A 22,051-nucleotide genomic window follows, 5' to 3' on the forward strand; every position below is an offset into this window, starting at 1 on the left:
GGGTAAAATGTATCAATATTTCAATTTATTAATGCATTAAAAATTGTTAACATTTGTTATTATAATGAATAAATTTTTGATTTACTTTTTCTCTTATTATTTCACTTTACCTCACCTTCCCCCAATAAATTTTTGATTCAAACTTTTGAAATAAATGAAGTTTTTTGTAATATCCTGTTTCAACTTCAATTTCAAAAAGGCCGTTATTCACTCAATTCTTTTTTGATATCTAGTAAATTATTCATAAACTTTTATTCCTATTGTGTAATATTTAAATTCTACCAAAAATCGTAACTAAAGTAATGGGAATTTATTTTCAAATTTTTCGTGTTATTAATTCTAAAAAAATAAACCCATTACAAACGGACATAATATTCGTATTTCATAAACGTTCTATTTCTGTAATTGTTCTATAATTAAAAAAAAAAATCCCCCAGGACTTGAATCAAAAAAGAATAAAAAAAATTGTGTTTTCATTTTAAAAAAGTTGGTAACAATGTAATAGATAAACAATGACATCCATAAGATACACGTTATAGTCGACGGCTCTACACACTTGCAAGTTTGAACATTTTTAAACGAAAACAAAAAAGAATAAACGATGGGATTCACTAAAATCCCTCTAGTAATCTCGTTGTAAAAAAATGTACGGTCGAGCAAGGACTGAGAGAAAAAAAGTACTGTCACATATTACGAAGATGGTATATGAGATAAAATAAAATAGAAAAAATAGAATAGGGAGCGAATAAAAAATAAGAATTTTTTTTTTCAATGAAAACGTATCTTCGAATTTGTCAATCGGATTAGTGCGCGTTTACACTAGCTGAGCGGATGTTCAGTCTCTAAGTTTTTTTTATATCTACGAATAAAATAGATAAAGGTAGAGAAATTTGCGGTTAATCCAACTTTAAAAAGTTTTGAATAAAAAAAAAATATATGCCTTTTTTATCAAAAATATTTCACAATAAACTTTTAATTGCAATAAACATGAATTCATTAAAAATATGAATTTTTAATTAACATTAATATTGGTTTTATTTGTAACAAAGAAAAAAAATCTTAAAAAATAGGAAACTTATAATTATTTTTTAACAAATAAAAATGGTTTTAAATTAATGAATATTAATATATTTTAGCATTCATTATAGTTGGGATGGGCAACGTCATTGATATTGTTTTCATCATACTCAAAACAGAGTATATGAATAATCAGGAAAATTTATTTTACCCTAAGGTTAAATTTGACTTGTCTACATAAGTTCGAGACCACATAAGCATTTCGGTTGGCTAACATAAATGTATCCTCAGACAAGGCAAGTTCTCTTCAAACATATTCTCTTGAAAATATTCATAAATTGCATACCTATGTTCTACATGATACTGAAATTTTTTTTTATTGGCTAGAGAAACAGAAACTTAATTTTATCACGGGATAAAATTAAAGCATTTAACTCAGGCTATTTTTAGCCTACAATTCTCAACCCACAAATTGAATTTTTTTTTCACTTATTTTTATTGCTCTTATACATTTTAATTTTTTTTTCTCTCGTTAAAACTATGCAAATAAAAAATACATTCAAGTTGAATAAACACTCGAGAACTGAAATTTTTTTTTTTGGAGCACAATAAAATAGGTTTTTGTTAGTTTACTCCAAAAAGAAAAACCCTATATCATTGATGATATTGTTGAGGAAAAAAAAATATATAACGTCTTTATGATAACTACATTATCGTTAAGCTGCAAATAACAATCTAATATCATAGTATGCTATCCTATCATGACTCGAATTGCCTCATTCTGTCGAACAATTATGAGTGTTAAGGTGTGTCGGTGTCGAACGTATTCTATATCTATAGGTAGCTTGGTATCATTGCGCAATCGACCAGTTATCGTACTCTATTCCGCTAATAATTAATCAATCAATTTTTTATTTTACTTCTGATAACAGTATGAAGATGCTAAAATATAGCAATAATAGTCCACAAGCTGAGAAGAAAAATTTGCAGTAATTTTTTTTTGAAAGCATTAAAAGCAATTAAAAAACATTGACAAAAAAATATCATACTTATCATTTATTATTTTATCTTTTGTGTTTGAAAATAATAAAGAATTAAATAAAAAAGTACAAAGTCAACTGAGTCGGACAACATCGGTGGTATATTTTTTGTTCTAAAAAGAGGAAACAGTCGCAATTGTTCTCGCTTACACGGAATGAGAGACAATAACGTTCAAAGTGGTTGTTTCAGTGGAAAGCAAAACGATTCGACTGACGATGCGCTGGAGAGTTTGAATAACTGTGACTAACTCTATTAACGCAGAACGTTAGTTACAAACAAGATTTAAGATGAAATTGTCCGTTGTGGGATAACGATGAGACGATCGAATTATATATCAAGACTTCTAATAATATAATAGCTTAGCTTCAGATAGTTTTTTTTTATTAAAAACTTCTGTAATTGTCTGGAAGTTTGACTCTACCCAAAAACGAAGTTGAAACATTTTCAGTCAAGTGGATCTTTTTTAGAGTACTTTCATTAATTAATTTCAAGTGGGAAAGTAACATTTTAACCTTTGATTACTTTTTTTTGCAAAATTTCATAACTTTCCAGACCAAAACACTTCACATATTGCTAAACCTAGTAATTGTTTTGGCATAATTGTTAAACCTTTTGTAAAGAAAACAATATCAAGCAATCGTTAAGAAATGAATTCTTAAAATTAAAAATGAATAAGGGCATGTTATATCTAATCGTATTATTAAAGAAATATGAAGAAAATTTTTCTAATAACTTTAAACGATTAATCAAAAGTTAATTAACACCTTATATTTGTGTAAGAAGAAGATTAAATTTATTAATAGTAATATGCAATGTATAGTTATTATCTTCAGATAGTTGTCAAAAGCTCAAGAGACATGACTCTTCCAAAAGCGAAATCTGCTATGTCTCATCTGGATTGCCAATATCTCAGCTCTCGCCACGTCAATGAGTAGACACAAATTATGCAAAGCATGATGTGATCACGCTCAACTAAGCATTAAGGTCATATAATAAACCAAAAATTGTTGGATAAATAATGGTTTTATTTAAATAATGATTATTTATTGGAAAATAGAATAACATAAGTTTCATTCAATAGAATTATAACCATAATATTTTCAGCAAAACGTTGTTCATGGCAAAAAAAAAAAGTTTACAAAAAGGAAAAGAATATAAACTTACAAGATTAAGCGACTTCACGTGTTTTGCATTTAACAAGACTATTTTCGCGATGTGAACAGAAGGAAAAACATATCGACATCAATGGGAACACGTCTCTACGGATTCCCTACTCAGCAAGAAACCGGACGAAAATTTTTCTACATACAAATATTCGCATTTTTTAAATATTAAAATAAAGACAAAAATTACAATGTTTTTTTATAAAAAAATATGCAATAGTTATTTACCACTATCAGTATAGAAATAACCTTTACTATTGATGTTCGCAATTTTTTTTTTTTTTTGAGTAAAAAAGTTCGAAAATATTTGAGTACTGATACCAATCTTTCCGACATTAAAATGAAACTGAAATTTATCTCTATCTAAATACCATTATCTTAGTAATTTTCCAGCAAAGTCGAAAGAAAATAAAAAAAAATTTCGTCATAAAAACAGAATAATAATTCTTAATTTGAAAAACAGTATTTTCCTAAACTTTTCCAAGAATATTTATGACGTCAATTAATAAGAATACAATCGATAGAATGGGCCTGCAGTGCGAAATTCGTTATCATATAGCAACATAAGTCATAAATTTCATTTAACTTGTGAAGAGAAAAATGATAAAACAAGAAATGTAACAGAAAGAACAACCGTTGGAAAATCGTGAAATGGATGGTAAGAGGGTGAAAAGACATAAAAAAATATGACAAGTGTAAAATGAGACAGCGTAGAAAAGAGATGAAAAAACAACATCGTGGGTGGAAGTCACGCGAGAAGGGGAGGATATATTCGGTAAAAGAGAGAGGAGACCTTGCGGAACGGGTGAGGCGTGGTGAGTCGCCAAACAGGATCAGTCAGAGGGACATGCATGTCGACGATTAAGAGTTTATACCCGGCACATGTTTCACTAAATATTACGATTATGGTCACCACATTAAATAGAAGAAACGAAAGAAAATCAATTGAAACTTTCACTTTACAAGTATTGAGCAACAAAATTGTTAATAATGTCATTAAAAATGAATTTGTCGTCAGAAAAACGTTTATAAATTAATCGGAAAACGACTGACAAAGTTTGTCGTCTTATTTATTATATAATCAAATGAAATGATAATTTTTAATGATATTTCCGGGTATTTTTAACCGATCTCCCGCGACATTTGACAGCTAACTTTGACTAAAACACGCGGGCCTTCTTGGGCTCCAAAAAATTTAAGAACTGAAAATCGCGAGAATATATTTATAAAAAAATACATAATAATAAATAAACTCACCAGGTGAAGAACGGTGTTGACGACTTCCCGATTAGACACCTGTCCAACTTCAATAAGTCCAATCAACACGGCGAATTTGAGGCTGTCGTTCATCGCCATCGCCACTACTTCCTCTGGTCTCTTAATATCACTAAAAGGTGGACTTTTCATGTCCGCCATTGTGACAAACACTTTTTTGCGAATGTCAAAACACGCACGAAAAACTATTATATTTTAATGCACTAAACGTCCGTCACTATTCGGAGATTTTCTCCGTCACATGATAATACAACACAAATTCATCTGCCATGTTAGAAAGTGGACACTGTTGTGAGAGTTCTGCCAGAGCAACTAACTGAAAATCCCTAGAATAGCAGACTGATGTGAGCGACACCATCTAGTCGTGTGGCGACCATTAGAATTTTTTTGAATATGCATCAGATGTATCAACATGCTTCTTATCAAAATTAAATAGACGTTATCAATATTAGATACAATATACATACACTTCCAAGAACTTTCAATGTAATTTATGAACTCATCAATCTTTCCGAATTAGCGAATAATCTGACATTTTAATATTTTCAATATAGATTGACAGTTTGTTAGCATATCATTTTGATCCTCGATTTTTTTATTCTTCATAAATCGTTAAATTTTTTTGTATGATAAATTAAAAAAAAAGATGATACGAATTAAAATTTATTGCATTTTTAATATAGTGCAAAGAGATAGAGATATTACAAATTTATATTTTATTTGGTAAGTACATTGTGAAATTGTATTAAAAAGTTACACATAACATAATCAGAGTACAAATTATTAAAATGAAAGTTAAATAAAATGCAAGTATTGGTCAATGAAAAATATATTAAATATATAAATTTCTTATATATTGATTATAATGTACTAAAGTACTACACTAATACTTAAAAAGAAGTTATATAAATGAAAAGTCATAATCATAAATACTGAATTATAATAACTCATAATGTGGAAGAAAATTCATGTCCCGCGATTCCGATTACTTCTTTTTACTTTTTCCAAGAGTTAATGTATGATGAGATTGTTGAGAAATTTGGGCTTTTCTTCTATTAAACTCTAAAATATCGTCTTCGAGTTTCTTACGGTTTTCTTCTAGTTTCTTTTTTTCCTCCATGTGGTCTTTTTTCAACTTATCAAATTTATTGTGAAGCTTGAAAAAAATTAATTTTCAAATATAACCGAATAGTTAAACAACAAAAATTTTAATTTGAAAACTCATTTACCTCTTTCTCTGCTTCCTTCAATTCTGCTTCTGTTTCTTTAACTCTGGCAACAAACATTTGTCGCATTTCATCTTCTTTTTGTTGAAGTTCTTGTAAATGAGCGGTTCTCATTGATTCGAAAGTTTGCTGGAAGCTTATAGGTTTATTCTCACTGTCAACATCACTGAATCCCATCTACCCGAACAAATCAAATATCATTTACGGATAAATACACTATTTATTAAATAAGAACTAAAAGTAAATTACATAGAAAATGAAAAAAAATACTATTTACCTGTTCTAATCGTTTTTTGCGATATAATTCATAGTGGCGACAATGGGTCTTCTCATGCATATCTTCCATGTTAGTTCTGATGAGCATTTCACGTAATTTAACAAAATCACAATGCGATTCATTCTCGACTTGAACAGTTCCCCATGGATATTGACGGGAACGCATCATTTTGTTCCCTACACGAACAAAATCAATACTTCCGACTACTGCAAATGGTACGTGTGCATTCATTGATGTATTCATGTCAGCTACACTTTCATCATCAGTTGGAAATTGATAAATATGAACTCCATTATTTTGTAGTTCCGACATGATTTTACTCTGAAACAAAAATTTTGTGTTTATTATGCAGCTAACACCTCACAATTCTGAAGATAACATTATAATAACTCTCAATCAGCCATTTGATTAGGAATACAATGTACAAGATATATTATGCACCTTAAATTTTTGTAATTCAGTCTTTGATATTGTATCAGCTTTGGCTATAATAGGAATAATGTTGACTTTGGTATCGAGTTTCTTCATACACACAAGATCAATTGATTTTAGGCTAAAAAATTAATTATCAATTTAGTTTCTATTGATAAATTATTATCAATTGAATACACTGTTTTTGGACATTAAAACTTACCCATGACCAGTTGGACAAATGAAATATAAGCAGACATGAATTCTGCTATCATGATAAGTAGAAAGAGATCGTTTAATTTTGAGCTCTTCTTGAAGATAAGCTTCAAATTGTGCATCTATGTAATCAACAACAGCTTTGAAGCTATCTTCTTTGTTAATTTGATCACCATATCCAACAGTGTCTACGATTGTTAATTTCAGTCTAACACTACTCTCTTGTAACTCATATGTATGAGCCTTTAATTTTACAGCGGGTAAATTATGAGGACTTGGATTCGATTCGAAATTAGTGTTGAATAACGAATCCATAAGCGTCGACTTTCCAAGGCCAGTTTCACCTTTGAAAAAAATTCGTTTTAAAATCTTTGCACGAAATAATACGTACAAAATAGTGAAAACTTTCAAAAGTGATTAAAAGTTGTTAAATAAAAGTACTTTAATGATATAATATCAGTACTTACCAATGCAAAGAATATTAAAGACAAATCCATTCTGCACAGATTTGTTCACTAATTGATCAGGAAGACTATCAAAACCAACGTGTCCAAAAAGTTTTAAATTCCTTAAGGTTGATTCTAACTGTAATAATTTCATAATAATTTATAAAAATAACTTACAGATATAAAGTATCGATAACTACAGGAAAATGATTCATGCAACTTGACATAGTTTTTACCAATTACTATAGTTGAGAGCTCATGAAGGTTTTTTTAGGTATTTAAACAATATACTTCTACATAAGTTCCAACGATTTTGTTACTAGTAAATAAATCACTGAACAAATTTTTTATTCTTAAATATATGATAACTAAGCATATTTTTTTGAAGCATAACAATTATTTATTTAGAAAATTTATTTACTAACCTTAGCACGCTCAACTTCCACAGCCGCCATCTTGTAACAGAGTCAATATGGCAACGCGAAGGATGATCTAAAAAATGCTTGGAATCTCCTGTTGTCAAATTTAAATCGTTAATATTGTAAAATATTAATAAGCAATTGATTTCAAAAAAACGGTAAGTTTTCTGGCTAAAATTAAAATCATTGAATGTTATTATACTCAAAACTATAATTTATGATAGAAAATACCCAAAAAAATTTCATGCCTATTTAGATTGCAAATACTAAAAATTATGTAAAAAATGAATAAAAAAAAAATAAATCTATTAAACTAAAAAAAAAAAGCTTATAAAGTTAATTATAATCTGAATTAAAATTAATTACTGAACTATTTATTTATACCAATTATATATGGATAAAAATAATAGAGGCGTTTTTGGCTTGTTTGAAGTCAAGCTCTCCTACTATAGATTTAAACAGTTAACTTACTAACAATACATAAATCTCCCTCCCTAAGTATACATAGTCTTATATGTGCATATGCTGGTACTAGTTGTTCACGTTCCAGTACATAAACCTAAAGTTTACTGAATCGACAATTAATTTCAAACTTAATTATCGATTTGACATAGATTGGGATAATGACAATAAAATAGTTGGAGTAAAAAAATACTCAGGCCTTTGTATGAACATTGAACATTTTATTAAAAATAATTCAATGAAAAATAACAATTGAGTATTAAATTATTGCATATTTTAAATTAGAATTTGATTATAAAAGTAAAACTATTAATTACTATAAAGCAATATTTTTCACTTATAATTAAAACGACAATTTTTTTTATTAATAAAGTGCAATATACAAGATAATGATAACTTATTAAATATTAACATAGCACTCCTAAAACTTTTTCTATCCACATAAATATTCATACATTATTGCAAGTTTACTTCAAAGCAATGAAATAAGTTATAGAATTATTAATAATTTAATGGCTAAATCACTGAAAAATACTAATTATTAAATCATTAATAAATTTTTAACGTAAAAAATTTTAATTACAATGTGGTATTCTCAACGTGCTGACATAACTCGTCGTAAATTCCTCCGTTTCGGTTTTTCCTTATTCATTCTATTCTTGCACTTCTGAAATTTGAATAAGTATGTACTTTTGTATATCCAAAAAGGCTAATCTAATGATTTATATAAAAGTACAAAAGATAGATTAGACAATTGTCATTAACAATACCAAGCGATGATCTACATACATACTAAGGAAGATACATGTATTAATTGTTTAATGATTATGCATATTTCTAATTACCATCATACAATGTATGATAATACAGAACTTCTTATCCTTAGAAATGAGGTTAAATATTATTCCTGAATAATATTCAACTTGGCTGATAATTTATCATCATGCTTTTAATTTTTAAGGTGCTGATCGTAAAAATATAGAACGATTGATATTGAATGATGATTAAGACACATGAATGTTATTGAAAAATTGTTATTATAATATTGCTATCAAGTGAAAATTTTTTCTTACTCGTCGAACAATGATTGATTTCTCACTACTACCATCATGACTATTTTAATAATGGTATATATGCTACCTTGATATTAATTAATTTTTATCAAAAGTGGTATGAAAAATAGCATTACGGTGAATATCAATTATAACAGTGCCATCTGCTTGATTCAAATATATGTATATATCGTACGAATATATAAATATTATTAGATAGTAGGCAGTGATTGAGGCTAAGTGAAAATGGACGTGTAAAAATGCTGTACGAGAATGTGAGCATGAATCTTTTAGAATTAATTTCTAACAAATTTTGATTCTAGGTAATTCTCGTAAGTGGGATTATAGGCACTGTGCACTTGTAGAATTTAGCGTTGAGAAATGGATTCTGAAGGTGGACTGCGATATTTGGCTCGAATGTGTAGAAAATTGCCATGCTTTCCATTGCTGTGAGGTGGTGGTGTACTTTCTCGGCTGAGGACCCTCACCTGACAGGGGTCATGTCTTGACAAGAAGTGTTCTAAAGTATCCCACCCGCCGCCAACCCTTACCATCATGTGTCTTCCTTTCAGAAGCTAAAAACACCCAAGAAAAAACATCATTAGCGAACAGTTTTATTAAGAGTCGTGAGAGGTGTCACTTGGAATATAAAATGTAATGTTGAGATGTTTTTACCCTGATGAAGACATTGCGGCCAGCAATATGATAGCGTCCCTCACCGACTTTGCGTACTTTCAACTTTGAACATTTCTCCGATGAACACTGACAAAGTCTTTGAAGAGCTTCAGCAGCTCGCCGTACCTGAGAAATTTATAAAAGATTTATGTAAAAGTAATCCAATTAAGTTTCCATTGAGAAATAATAAAAAATAATATTCACCTTCCTATCAAGCTCTGTAACTGGTCCAACATGCTCTGGTGGCTCAGCTGGTGATGGAGAACTTGAGGGACTAGGAAGTTCATCAGGATCTTCAGCACTTCCTCGAGACCAATCATCTTCAGTAGTATCACTTGGCACACCATCACTTCCAGTCGGTCCATTGTCGCTCACAGATCGACGCATTTCGGACTCGTGAGGTGTGGTTGGTGACGGATCTAGCCATAGTGTAGCAGACGTGACTTCTGATGCTGAACTATAATTCAAGATTTATTGTAACAAAGCCTGGGTCGTATAATAATTGTATCAGTATATCCGGTATTAACACGGCTAAGGAAGACTGCAAGTCACAGTCGTCAGCCACTCCTACTTGAAGTTGTATTATCGTTTAGTCATATTATTCTTTTTCATGGTAATATATTACTTTAAGTAAGTTTTATTAACTCGATTAATCTCTCGGACATTAAAGAAAAAATACCTAAAAGTAAAGCTTTGTCCCTATTACTCTATAGGAGAGCGTACAAAAATTCAACAAATTTTAAATTTAAATTCAAAAATGATCAAATTTCAACCGAATTCTTATGCATTTCTTCATCTAAATTATCGTTTGACAACACCCTTTATGTATTTTAATGGTTAAAAAAGTTTTGACATTGAAACTGAAGTGGAATTTTATTTTTAGTAAGTAATAATCATAATATTTCATGCTTTTAATAATTTGTGATTTTGGTAACAAAGTTCACCTGCTATGTTTGATTTTCTCAACTTGAGGTTTCAATGAAGAGACAGGCGATGGTGGTTGGAATTGCCAAGAGACTAAACTGCTGTGTGATATTCCACTATCAGACATGCAATGCAAATCTCTCTCCTCTTCTGCAATCTCTCGTTCTAGTTGAACTAATCCCGGGGGTTCCAATGAATATTTGGATGCTAATCGAGCTACCTCCAACAGACACAAAACCACATTCCGTGGTTGTCCATGAAGAACTATTCAAAAAGTGTCATAGAATTAATTAAATATATTCAATTAAAATACTTGATGACTTAATTTAAAATCCGCTCATACTTTTTTTTAGGTTAATTAGATTCATTATTCATTATTTTTTATCAAGTTTTATTCCACTACACGCCCAGTCTACGTGACGTTGAACTTTTCAGTAATTCTACCACGAAGAAAGTTGAGTGAGATGCCCTCGTGTTGTGATCATTATGTATTTGGACATGAGTCTGTCTCACAGTTCAGAAATTACACTCAATAACATTTGAACTCAATCACGAATAAAAAGACTGGAGCAAAGTATCTGCTATATTCAATTTCTAGTTATCATAGTTCTAGTTCCATATAAAATCCCCTTTTTTTTCATTTTATCATAAATATTTATTCAAAAATTTTTTATAAGTCATTTAGATGATTAATTATTCACTGGGTTATTTTTCTTTTATATTTCATGTAATTTATATCTTTATAACTCAACATTAAACAACTAATTGAAAACATACCTAGATCATCGCTTTCGAAGAGTAAATTTTCATGAACTCCCAACCGTCGACAGAATTGAATGAAGTTCGCAATATTATCTCGTGAAAAAAAACTCCGTCGTGCTGCATTTTCCCAGCAACGTCCACGAATCACTGGTGCAGGCTAAATTAAGAGACTTTAATTAAATTTTACGAACTTTTGGGTTATTGAATTAATTAAAAATTTAAATTCACATTAACTCATTACATTACCCCTTTCACTCGTCCAGAATCAACTGCAGTTCGAGCTTTTTCTTGTATTACTCGAGCCAGTCTGCAAACTATAACTCCATTATCTAAAATGTCGAAAAAATTTTCTCCAGTAATGTGATCGACATCTGAAAATCAAAAATAGATATTAGAAATTGTATTTTCTCAAAATTAAACAAAATCTTTCTATTTGATATTTTTTTTTAAATCAACATAAAAATGATTGTTACTATTATTTAAAAAATATCGATTTGAATATAGCAATAGAATGAAACAGAAACGAATGATAATTATGAAAGATATTGTGTGCAAGCTAAGTCTGCTCGTGACTTGGCACGGCAACACGCCAACAATGGGGTTGCAAACCTGTATCCAAAGGAGCCAAAAAAATGAGAGTCTCTAGAACATCGAGTCATCACGTCTGAAGAATATCATAAAAAGTTGATGGAATATATTTACAGCAAAATAAAAAAGTGATGGAATATTATACACATAAATAAGACATATGTATGCAAAATACTTTTAAGAAGACCGATTGTATGGAAGTCTTTCAGAAGCTTCTTGATTATATGTAACAAAGGACATGTAATGCGAATTGCATGCACTCATTTTATATCTTCCCCATGTACAAAGCATCAAAGAGACCTCCAACGATGTTAAGAGCCTGTTGAAACTTTGCGATTAACGGTATAATGTTGTATGTTTTGTAGATTAGAATAGATCTCACAGGATGCAACTTCTATCAGATATAGTAATAGAAATGAACGAGTTTGTTCAGGATAGAAACGTACTGGTGATATCTCGGTCACCCGGAACATCAAGGTAGCACATCCATAATCTTATCCTTTATTATGACTTTCAATGCTTCACAACAGATCACGTAAATCAAGACAGCTATTAACTTGATTTTTTATCATTGAAATATTTGTGGCATTTTTTTACACAAAAAAAATTGTATCTTAGGTTTTTTTTTCTTCGATGTCATCAGAAAATGATATCGCAAGCAGTTTGTTGAAGAGTTCTGTGGTATTAGCAAAAAACCGAGAACACGATGGAATAGGCGAGCCGTCTTATTTGTAGACAAGGCACACGTGAGGCATTTACGAGAAGACGTCTACAATCGATCAGCGTCGAGGATTCTGACTATGCGCATGATTATAGAGACGTGGGATGAGATCTCTACGGGTGTCCCATAAATCTTCAAGTAATGCGTCGTCAAGGAGTCAATGGGAAGGAATAGCTTCCTCTGCTCTTTCTTTTTTATTTCAACTCAAGTTCTTCCCCACAAATTCAAACTTGTATCACATCGTCCTCCATGACCCAAATGCGAATTCACTCTTGCTTTCAAAAGCTCCAAGGATATGTTACTCTAAGATACATGTGATTTAATTTATTTCACATGTCATTAGTCTTGAGATAAATATTGAAAAAATCATTAAGCATGAAGGATTGTATGTGTCACGCTCAATCAATAATCCATGACATATTTGATATTTTAAGCTGACAATTTGCCAAAGGGTCGAGGTTTTTTAGGCGCTGGCGTGCCAAGTTAACTCTATTGTGCGTAATGTGACATCAGGAGTCACGGAGGGACGTGACGGTGAGTGAAGGAAGTGCGGGGTGGGCCGGCTGACATCCGGTGAGTCAGAGTCGGTGCAACCGGCGACAGTTGTGGTGATGGTGAAGACGGAAGGAGCGTAGGATTTCCGTATTTATTCATGTTTATTCGATTTTTCATCAACATCTTCAGTTTTCCAATTTTTTACAAAAATTTCATTGATATTTTTTTAAATTTTCAGCGTTAATAAATAGAAATATCTTCCAATGTCCAGAACGAACAAGAGTGAAACCTTATGAATCCTTTATTTGCTAGATAGGCTTCTTTGTCTTACAATTGCAACATTGAAAATTCTCATGAATATTTACGAATACGTCGTTAGTCTAGAATGCTAAAAGAGCTAAAATTTTATTTGAAAGGAGTAAAAAATTGTTTTGATGAAATAGATTTTTCTGGTAATTTAGATTGATACTGTTAAGTAAGGTATCAATAGGGTATGAGAAAATTCAACTCTTACTGAGGCATAAAATAAAAAAGAAATTAGTAATCGATGCATAGACAATGTAGAACACGATTGTGAGAGTTCTAGGGCTGAGATAATGATCACAAATCGAATTTCTCACGATCATAGAACGTGTAATGAGATTGTGACCCAGGAAGCACAATCAGTAGCAATGTTCAAGTTTTTCTTTTTCTTTTGGCCCTTTCGAGATACTATCACTCTATCGGATCTGAACACTCGACAAAGGTGGAGTCGCATGAATGTCATTGACTAAAGCTAAGAGTTTAGTTCAACAATGATGAGAATCTAAAGTGAATAAAGTCAATTTACTTTCTATTCTTGATCTAGTATTTTTCTAAAACAAATTACTTAATGTAATGACGGCAAAAGTGTGCAATAGCGACAGTGCTAAATAAATGAACAGTCGATATCTATCGGAGGTCTGAAAAATCCAATCGGCGCATCCAGTTCACCTTGATAAGTAAATGATTAAGTAAGAGACTCACGAATGGTAGACGGTCAATTCTGCAATTTTAAAGAGTTGAATTTTTATCATGTCGTAACTCAGTGGCTAAAAACATTGAGGTCACACCCATGTCGTATTTATTTGCCTCGTCATTCCCTTAAAAGTTATTTTTGCTTCTCGTGCATAAACTCTACACCAATATTTTTTTCAAGACAACATCAATAAAATAACCTACTCAGGTATCGCGCAATATCCTCGACAATTGGATCTTGATCAAGCTCTATGCATGAAAAATTATACTAGTATTATCTTTTTATTATTTATCAAAATATAATTCAATACCTTAAAAATTGATTTGATCCAGACTTCAATCATTTATATATTGTGTTTCATTATTACGTTTATTATTCTAGAACTTGTACAATAGTCTTTCGTAAGTAACTCAATAACGTGAAAGAAATTTTATCTACTATAAAACTGCATTTGTCCATAATAAACTAAAAGAGTTCGAATTACCATTTTTTCAAATTCATATGCAACTGGCACGATATCTTATTCAGCCTTATTGCTTAAAAATTCTCCAAGTTTCATTAAAAATTACTCAATGCATCGTTGCATGTCAAGTTTTTGGATACATTTTTCATGTCGGATGTGGTACCAGACATACTGGCATGCTTGAAATATGAGGAAATCGGAGTAAATGCTGTGTAAAAGAATTTTTTCCCACCCACATTGAGCCAGATGGTGTTCTGCATAAGAGAAAACCTTTCATGCAGCCAATGATAATGTTTTTATTAATATTTTTGCACATTTCTATTAATAATTTATGCAAGATATCATGAAAGATTATTGAAACAAAGGAAACTTTAGCATTTTTAATTTTCTATTCAACTTAATTCATGAAAAGATGAAAAAAGAATTTCCAATTAGATGCTTAAAAAATAGTCTGAAACTTATAATTAATCTAATTTGAGAACTTATGAAAGACTTATGAATGCAAAAATATCTTGATATCAGAACCGAACACATGTGTTTGATATCTAATCTAATATTAAATGCAAATGGCAATGAGAAAACAGCTTGATTAAGTCGATTTTCAAACGCGATTCTACCTGGTCGAAACTTTGCTTGATTAGAATAAATCTTTCCTCATAAATTAGAAACAATTTGACCGGGCAGTACGAAAATCGTGAATCGCGTGTGAAACTTACTGCTGACGATCCGGCAGTAAAATATGATGTATGACTAGGGACTACATATGTATACAGTAGTCATGCTCGCTCACTTATCGTCTTGTTGATCCAATCGGCTAAATCCTCCTGAAGCGGGATCAGCTGACGACTCTGGGCGGAGTGAATACGTTCATGATAAAATTCAAATTCTTCTTCTTCAGGTGAAGGTCTTGGTATGTCGGCACGAGTAAAAGCTGATACGGATGATGGACCCCAACTGCTTCTATATCTTGTATGTTGGCTGGGAGGGAATCGATTAGAGAATGACATGGTTCTTCTTCTTGTTTTACTCCAAATTGCTTCTTCCTTATTTCAATGCGGTCAATTGGATCTTGTTATAATTCTAACGATTACCCAGTTGTAGTGTGAAGCAGGAGTACCAAAAAATTCTGCAAGTCTAAAAAATACAAATAAAATAAGTTAGCAAGTTAAATAAATTCCAAGCATTAATAAAACGTATTCAGCTAAATTATGACAATAGAGTAATTATTGTTTTTGATTTCAACAGTTGTTGCCATGATATTACAATAAAAGTTGTTGTAATTAGCAATAAAAATAATGATAAAACAAGTGTGCCTTCAAAAAAACTAAAGTCTTATTTAAGCATCATGATTGAGAGTAAATGGGCCGAATAGAGTCATGATGTCGGATAAAATGTGTCGTAGAAGTCGAGAGTTCTCCATCATCACTGGAACCGGATGAGTGAAGCATACAAGCTTATGTATACGTGGGCGCTACCCCGTTACACTCACGTTGTTGTGGAGCTCGTGCACGAAGCAATGCTGAATGTTCTGTATAATGTCACTCGGGATTTTTGCCTGCAGCATAACACATATGTATATACAATATACATATATATATATACTAGCTAAAGGCAGAGTTTAAGCGTGGGAATGTTTCTATCATGGGACGAAGGCCATACCTTATGTTGGTGTTTACGTGATATGCGTTTGAGTGGGTGATACTTACGTGAGAATTGACACAGATCACCTGATCACCCTGGAGAATTCGTAGGTCACCTCTATTTGTTTATTTATCTTATATTAAAATATTCATTTTTATTAAATATATTTTTATCACTACATTATTCCAAGTAAAGAGTATTTATATTACTAAAAAGATATCTTGGATAAAAGATGCTGTATTAATTTTTTTCAATGAATTTTATTAACTTTCCATTGGGTCCACATATTGTAATGAGTTCAATTTTTAAAATTCATAATTTTGTCGTCTCTTTCTGACAAAATTACAGATTTCAATAAATGACAAGTTCGTCATCGGGGCACAAAGTATGTCCCCACCCATTTGTCAATTTAATGTTGAATACTTTTTTTTCCTTTAATAAGGCTCATTTATTACCGAAACTGTTGAACCTCTTTCTAGACTCATGTGTGCACAGGATAATTTGTCAAAGGATTATCTTCATGATCAGATATTTTTTGATGGTGATCAAACATCCTAAATTACAGTGTCCAGGATGTTTAATCAACAGACAGTCTAGAAAATGAGGCGTGTCATTTGAGATAATCAAATAATTAACTAATTTTGAAAGATGTTAATTTTTTCACACATTTCATTCTCATGAAAGTAATTCTTAAGATGTTAAAAAAGTAAGAAAGACCACAGTCTGTTATTATATTCATCATCGTTCTGAACAATTATTAAATATGTATATGGAAACACGGAATGCTGTTGTGAAATTGAAAAATATTAACTTGGCAAACACATAATAATACAGTTTAACCAGAAGAAATCGTTAATTACTAGTTGTGCATGAACTGCTAAGATCAAAAATTTTTAACGTCAAGTTTTGTCTTCAATTAGAAACAAAATTTACAACATAAACTCGTTGAAAGAAATAAAAGGAGAAAATATATTATTATTCATTAATTAGAAGTATATTCATATTATGCTCTAAAAATTAAATATTATTCTTCAATTACATATTCTATTTATGATAAATTTCGAAGATATCCTGCTGAGATAAATTTGAAATGATATTTTTTAAAAATGATTAAATCAATCAAGCTAATTGACTTTGATATTTAGATTCAATATTTTCAAACCCACGAGGAGAACCTATTGAAACTATCATTGTCTAGTAGTATTGATCATGTTGAATTAGCAAATTAGTTCTGCCGCTAGTTAAGGATCATGAAGATAAATTCTGACAGATTTCATGAATTATTATTAACATGCCTATAAATAAGCTGCCATCAATGAATAAAAATTATTGATTATATTTCATCGTCACTTGACAAAAAAACCATGCGTAATAATCTTTCATTAAGCTAACCGATTGAAAGCTATCGCCTTCACCCTTTACAAATTAGATTGCTAAAAATGAGCATGTAGGTGGTCCTGTCTGATCGATCACCCATCATGTTCATCGATTATAAAATCTCATGGACACTCAGGTCACCTTAGAAACCACATAAAAATCAATAAGACCAAACTATCGAAAGGTTATATTACGCATTTTCTACGTCAATGATCTAAATCATCATGAAGTGATCATTTTACGATGAAAACTGGAAATTAACAATCACTGAATTATTCAAGTATTGAAGACTTTCTTTGGAAAGTTTGATATAAATTCCAAAATAGTTGATGATTTAGATTCTTTATGTAACATAGACGTTCTCCAATTTAATTTGTTCTTGTCACTAATTACGCTCGAATTCCTCTTGATTAGGCAACAATAAGATTCAACCAAGTGTTTCAAGATTATTCTAACTCAAAGTAAAATGATGTTGCTTAATATTTACTAAATATCGTATTAATTAAAGATAAAAGGGTGAACGTTAAAAGGAAGAAAACATGTAAAAGTATTCATTAGGGTACGAAATTAGTGCACTGCTTTGAGTGTGGAAACGCATGAAAATAACTGGACCGCATCTATGGTAAGTATGCCCAAGTGCACTGAGTTTCCTGATGGGCGAAGAAGCCCAACAACTTTCGAATAAACGCACTCTCGAACATTAGAAAAGACAAATTGCCTATTACAGAAGAATGTCTGGCACAATTTTATCTGCTATACTTACTAAGTTATTATTAAACGCTTTTTCGAATACTGAAAATTTCCAAACTAACCATTGAAAGATTCATTTGTTGTTCACCTTTTATTATAAAAGCAATTAACAAATTGCATGTAAAACTTTCATTCCAATTGGTAGTGAGAATCATCAGTCAATCTCATCGTTTATTCTCTTTGGAAAGTTGCAAAGAAAGAATATTTTCTGTAAAAGTTCGATATACTTTTCCAAAGTAGAAATAAGCTAAGATTTTATGTCATGACTTCTTGCTACCAGTTTGCTAATTTAATTACTTTGTTATGCTTCAAGATGTAATGAACAGTTTGTAATGTAATCGATGATAGAAGTACATAAACAGCATGAGTACAGAGCATCTGACACCTTTTGTAACGGTGTAGGACGATCATCGAACTGTTGCATCATCACGTTGCGGAGGCGCATAACATGCAAACTAATACATATACGGTATACCCATGCATTAAGAAGCATCACTTCCATTGAAAACTACTGCTTACAAAGCATCTGTGATATGCAACTCTCATTAATGTGAGGAAAATAATATAAAATAAAAAGCAAATTGTATTCTTCTTTTTCATAGACCATAAAGGAACCATACAGTTGAGTATAAAGAAGTTAATTTTCACAACATTAAACTAATGGACCCAATGATTTTTATGTGAATTCAACTAGTCAGCCTATTTATTTTACAGTAAAAAAAATTCCTCATACATAATAGCTTTTGAAAATAATTAAAATTTACGGTGAATTTATTTTTTCATGTTATGATTCGCTTAATGAAATTATATTTTTGTATTATTACCATAACTTTATGAATAAAATCAGTGATGAATTAAAAGGAAATCTTATTTTTACAATAAAATAATATGAGCCGTTACAAATAATAAGATTGAAGCAATAAAACAGTTTTGGAGCGTGACCGCGAGACGCGCAAGGTGTTCTACTATTAACAGGAAGAAGTTATTTCAATCATACAGATGCAGTAAGTAAACGTGAGAGTATATTTTAATATTAAAAAACATCTTTTTTGTTGTTGTTATTACAAATAATATTTATCTTCAATTCGATAATAATTATGACGAGTTTAATTTAATATACTTCAAACTCTCTTTCATAAATTAAATACTTTTATTTATCAATTTATTGAGATAAGATTTAATTTGTTCAACTTGAAGCTTTAAATTGTCCAATAAAAAAAAATTACCATCAATTTAAGCTAGTTTTTTAATAGAAAGAAAAAACAATAATTTAGTTTGGCATAAGATAAACATTACTCTACAAACAATCTTGATAAGATACTTTATAGATTTTAACTTGATAAATAATACAAAAAAGTATCTAATAAACGTTGGCCATTGTCCGACGCCTTAGAAATTCTTTAATGGCTTTATGTCGCGCCGTACACAATTGAGAAACTCTGGACATTCATAGAGGCAAGCTTCACAACTGCAAACGTACATTACATTAATGTTCGAGTAAAGGGGAGCAAAGTAGCCATCTCCAACCATTACAGATAGTATAGATATATAATCTCTGAAGCTATTACTCTTTGATGATATTTATCAAATGGAATTGGCTGTAATTACTTATCCATGTTAACAGTTCAGTAATCCTGAATGATAACAAAAGAAAAAAGCTTATAACTCAGCTAATTGGTTTTTGTTTACTTACATAAACAAATTAGTTTATTACAGTTAAGGTATTTACAGCTGTACGGTCGTTAAGTTTATCTATTGTTATTCTTTTGATTGCGAGATCGATCAGTTGTAAATTCATTTGAGTTTCTGATAAGATTAAAAAAAAAAAAGCTTATTAAGGGAAAAAGGCTTAAAAGCTACTCTGTATTTCAATAAGTATTGATTTATGTATTGTGTAGAGTAGTACATATTGGGATGCTCTTCAACTTCCTTTCATCTCTCCTCTTTAGACAAATCTATTGAAGCAAAAAATTTCAAACTCATCCTCTTGTGCAAATTTGTAAACACTAACTATTTTGTATACATTCTAGTTAACTTACGACTGAAATCTTTACCTCAAAAGTATCTACATATATTATAGGAGATAAAAGAAACAAAATTCTAACATTAAAATTAGACATCTACAAAACATTTTAAACTTCTTTGTTTTATTTTATACTATGAAAGTCAAAACAAAAAAAAATTTCACGGTTGACGCATAATGAATTGAAGCAGTGCATTTGTTCTCAGATAACTTTGATGTTTTTTTCTATTTTTATAAAGAGTAATATGATAGATGGTGTGTTGGTAAAAGCATACTAGCTAATATAACTCTTACTTTCTTGTTATTTATGAAACTATGAAATAATATGACATAAGATAAAGCTCTATTGTTGATGGCACTTAACAAATGTTTGAATTTTCTTACATAATCATTATTTTGAATTTAATTAAGAAATTATCATAACAAGAATATGCTAAATCATTGCGTAGAGAAATTAAATAGAATGATTTAATATTCTTAAATAAATAAAAATACGATGAAACGACTTACTTTAGACAGAACAATTTTATACGTGTTAAAAGATAGATACATGAACATGTTGAATTACAGTAGAAACTGCTTGTTTATTCACTGCTGAATATTAATGCACACTTGATCTCTTTAAATAATTACATATGTAATTTATAACCTGGAGACAAAAACTAATGAAAATCAAACAAACTAGAAAGAACGAATACAAAAGTTAAATTGGAAAAACAAATACATAGACTAATGAAGTAAAATTAGTTAACGTGGAGATATTTACTTTTAAATAACAAAATTAAACGGACTTTATATTACCTTTTGTCTTGCCATTTCCTAAAATTCTAAAACTCGGCCTTAATCACCAACAACTTTTTCAAATAAACCAAAATTGTATTTATGTTTTTCAAAACAAAGTTTCTGGTCCAACATCTCATACAAAAAAATGGAACGAAGTGGACTGGTTGTGTTACATTTACGAGTTATTCAATCACAACTGACACCTTTATTGTCTTTTTTCTGAGCTGATGAACCACACGCGACGACGACTAAACGACAATCGACGCGTGCACTCGTGCTAAATCGCAACTGCTCGTATCACCGTGCTTTCTCAAAGCTGTCCTGAGAGCGTCTCTTGGCTCTGATCCTCTTTCACTACGCAACAGTCCAGTATCTTTTGCCGGTCTGTCTTTCCCTCTCTGGCATGGTCGGTGCTATGCCTTCCCTTGTCCTCCCTCCTTAACAGACACCACGTGCACTTCTAACCGGCAACACTCAGTTGTTTCTGCGTTCTCTATACTACGTATACCCTTTGCTTGGTTATATTTACTTGTATATTCGTAGATATTTCTACTAAAAACTACACCAAATTCAAATGCACGACTGGTCGTTTAGCTATCATTCACTGTACCACACCTTATTTGCATAATAACGCAAAAGTCGACCCTTCCCTGAGAAAAGTACATTTAATTGTGAATACATATCATGAATTGAACTATGGTTGTCGTGTCTTCCGTTCTACACCCTCTCTACACCCTCATCTCCATCCACAGTGACCCCACCATTCATCCTGAGCGTTCGGAGAGGAAAAAAGGAGAGGAAGAGACGAGACGATCCCTCCGAGTTCCTTTAATCAATACTGCGCCCT

The 22,051-nt window shown here is 30.8% G+C and overlaps 3 protein-coding genes across 11 annotated transcripts in view; all 3 read right to left on the reverse strand.

Annotated features, from left to right (window-relative positions):
* The window catches only part of rg (rugose), a 149,371-nt gene extending 144,589 nt beyond the window's left edge, over positions 1–4,782 (reverse strand). For all 8 annotated transcript variants that reach the window (XM_035081839.1, XM_035081836.1, XM_035081834.1 and 5 more), the window contains exon 1: positions 4,479–4,782. In XM_035081839.1, coding sequence (XP_034937730.1) covers positions 4,479–4,637 — 159 coding nt within the window. In that variant the 5' untranslated portion in view covers positions 4,638–4,782. The remainder of the gene's footprint in view (positions 1–4,478) is intronic.
* Positions 4,783–5,312: 530 nt separating this feature from the next.
* Sep2 (septin 2) lies at positions 5,313–7,940 on the reverse strand. 2 transcript variants are annotated; one of them, XM_035081773.1, is made up of 8 exons: positions 7,876–7,940; positions 7,498–7,585; positions 7,094–7,211; positions 6,634–6,970; positions 6,441–6,552; positions 6,000–6,320; positions 5,726–5,899; positions 5,482–5,652 (listed from the first exon to the last, which is right to left on the reverse strand). In XM_035081773.1, the coding sequence occupies exons 2-8, from the start codon at positions 7,525–7,527 to the stop codon at positions 5,482–5,484; spliced, it is 1,263 nt and encodes a 420-aa protein (XP_034937664.1). In that variant the 5' UTR covers positions 7,528–7,585; positions 7,876–7,940. The 2 variants fall into 2 exon arrangements, with proteins under 2 accessions (XP_034937665.1, XP_034937664.1); XM_035081774.1 differs by lacking the exon at positions 7,876–7,940 and having other exon boundaries at positions 5,313–5,652; positions 7,498–7,527.
* A 303-nt stretch (positions 7,941–8,243) lies between these two features.
* LOC118066038 (growth arrest-specific protein 2-like) lies at positions 8,244–21,875 on the reverse strand. Its single transcript, XM_035081772.1, has 8 exons — positions 21,223–21,875; positions 15,421–15,764; positions 11,613–11,737; positions 11,382–11,523; positions 10,625–10,868; positions 9,885–10,137; positions 9,681–9,806; positions 8,244–9,580 (listed from the first exon to the last, which is right to left on the reverse strand). The coding sequence occupies exons 2-8, from the start codon at positions 15,635–15,637 to the stop codon at positions 9,374–9,376; spliced, it is 1,314 nt and encodes a 437-aa protein (XP_034937663.1). The 5' UTR covers positions 15,638–15,764; positions 21,223–21,875; the 3' UTR covers positions 8,244–9,373.
* Positions 21,876–22,051: the final 176 nt, after the last annotated feature.

Source organism: Chelonus insularis, unplaced genomic scaffold, assembly GCF_013357705.1.
Source record: "Chelonus insularis isolate UGA/USDA-ARS -01 unplaced genomic scaffold, ASM1335770v1 contig_326_pilon, whole genome shotgun sequence".
In the NCBI taxonomy this organism is placed as follows: domain Eukaryota; kingdom Metazoa; phylum Arthropoda; class Insecta; order Hymenoptera; family Braconidae; genus Chelonus; species Chelonus insularis.

Bases quoted from the DNA above. Each gene is read 5' to 3' on its own strand.
- Sep2 (XM_035081774.1), bottom strand. From the start codon at position 7,527: ATGGCGGCTGTGGAAGTTGAGCGTGCTAAG. The intron at 6,971-7,093 runs GTAAGTACTGAT...TTTTTTTCAAAG, and splicing joins CTTTAATATTCTTTGCATTG to GTGAAACTGGCCTTGGAAAG. The intron at 5,900-5,999 runs GTAAATAGTATT...TTGTTCGGGTAG, and splicing joins GCAAAAAACGATTAGAACAG to ATGGGATTCAGTGATGTTGA.
- LOC118066038 (XM_035081772.1), bottom strand. From the start codon at position 15,637: ATGTCATTCTCTAATCGATTCCCTCCCAGCCAACATACAAGATATAGA. The intron at 10,869-11,381 runs GTATGTTTTCAA...CTTTTTGAATAG, and splicing joins CTTCGAAAGCGATGATCTAG to TTCTTCATGGACAACCACGG. The intron at 10,138-10,624 runs GTGAACTTTGTT...CTTGAATTATAG, and splicing joins GAGAAAATCAAACATAGCAG to TTCAGCATCAGAAGTCACGT.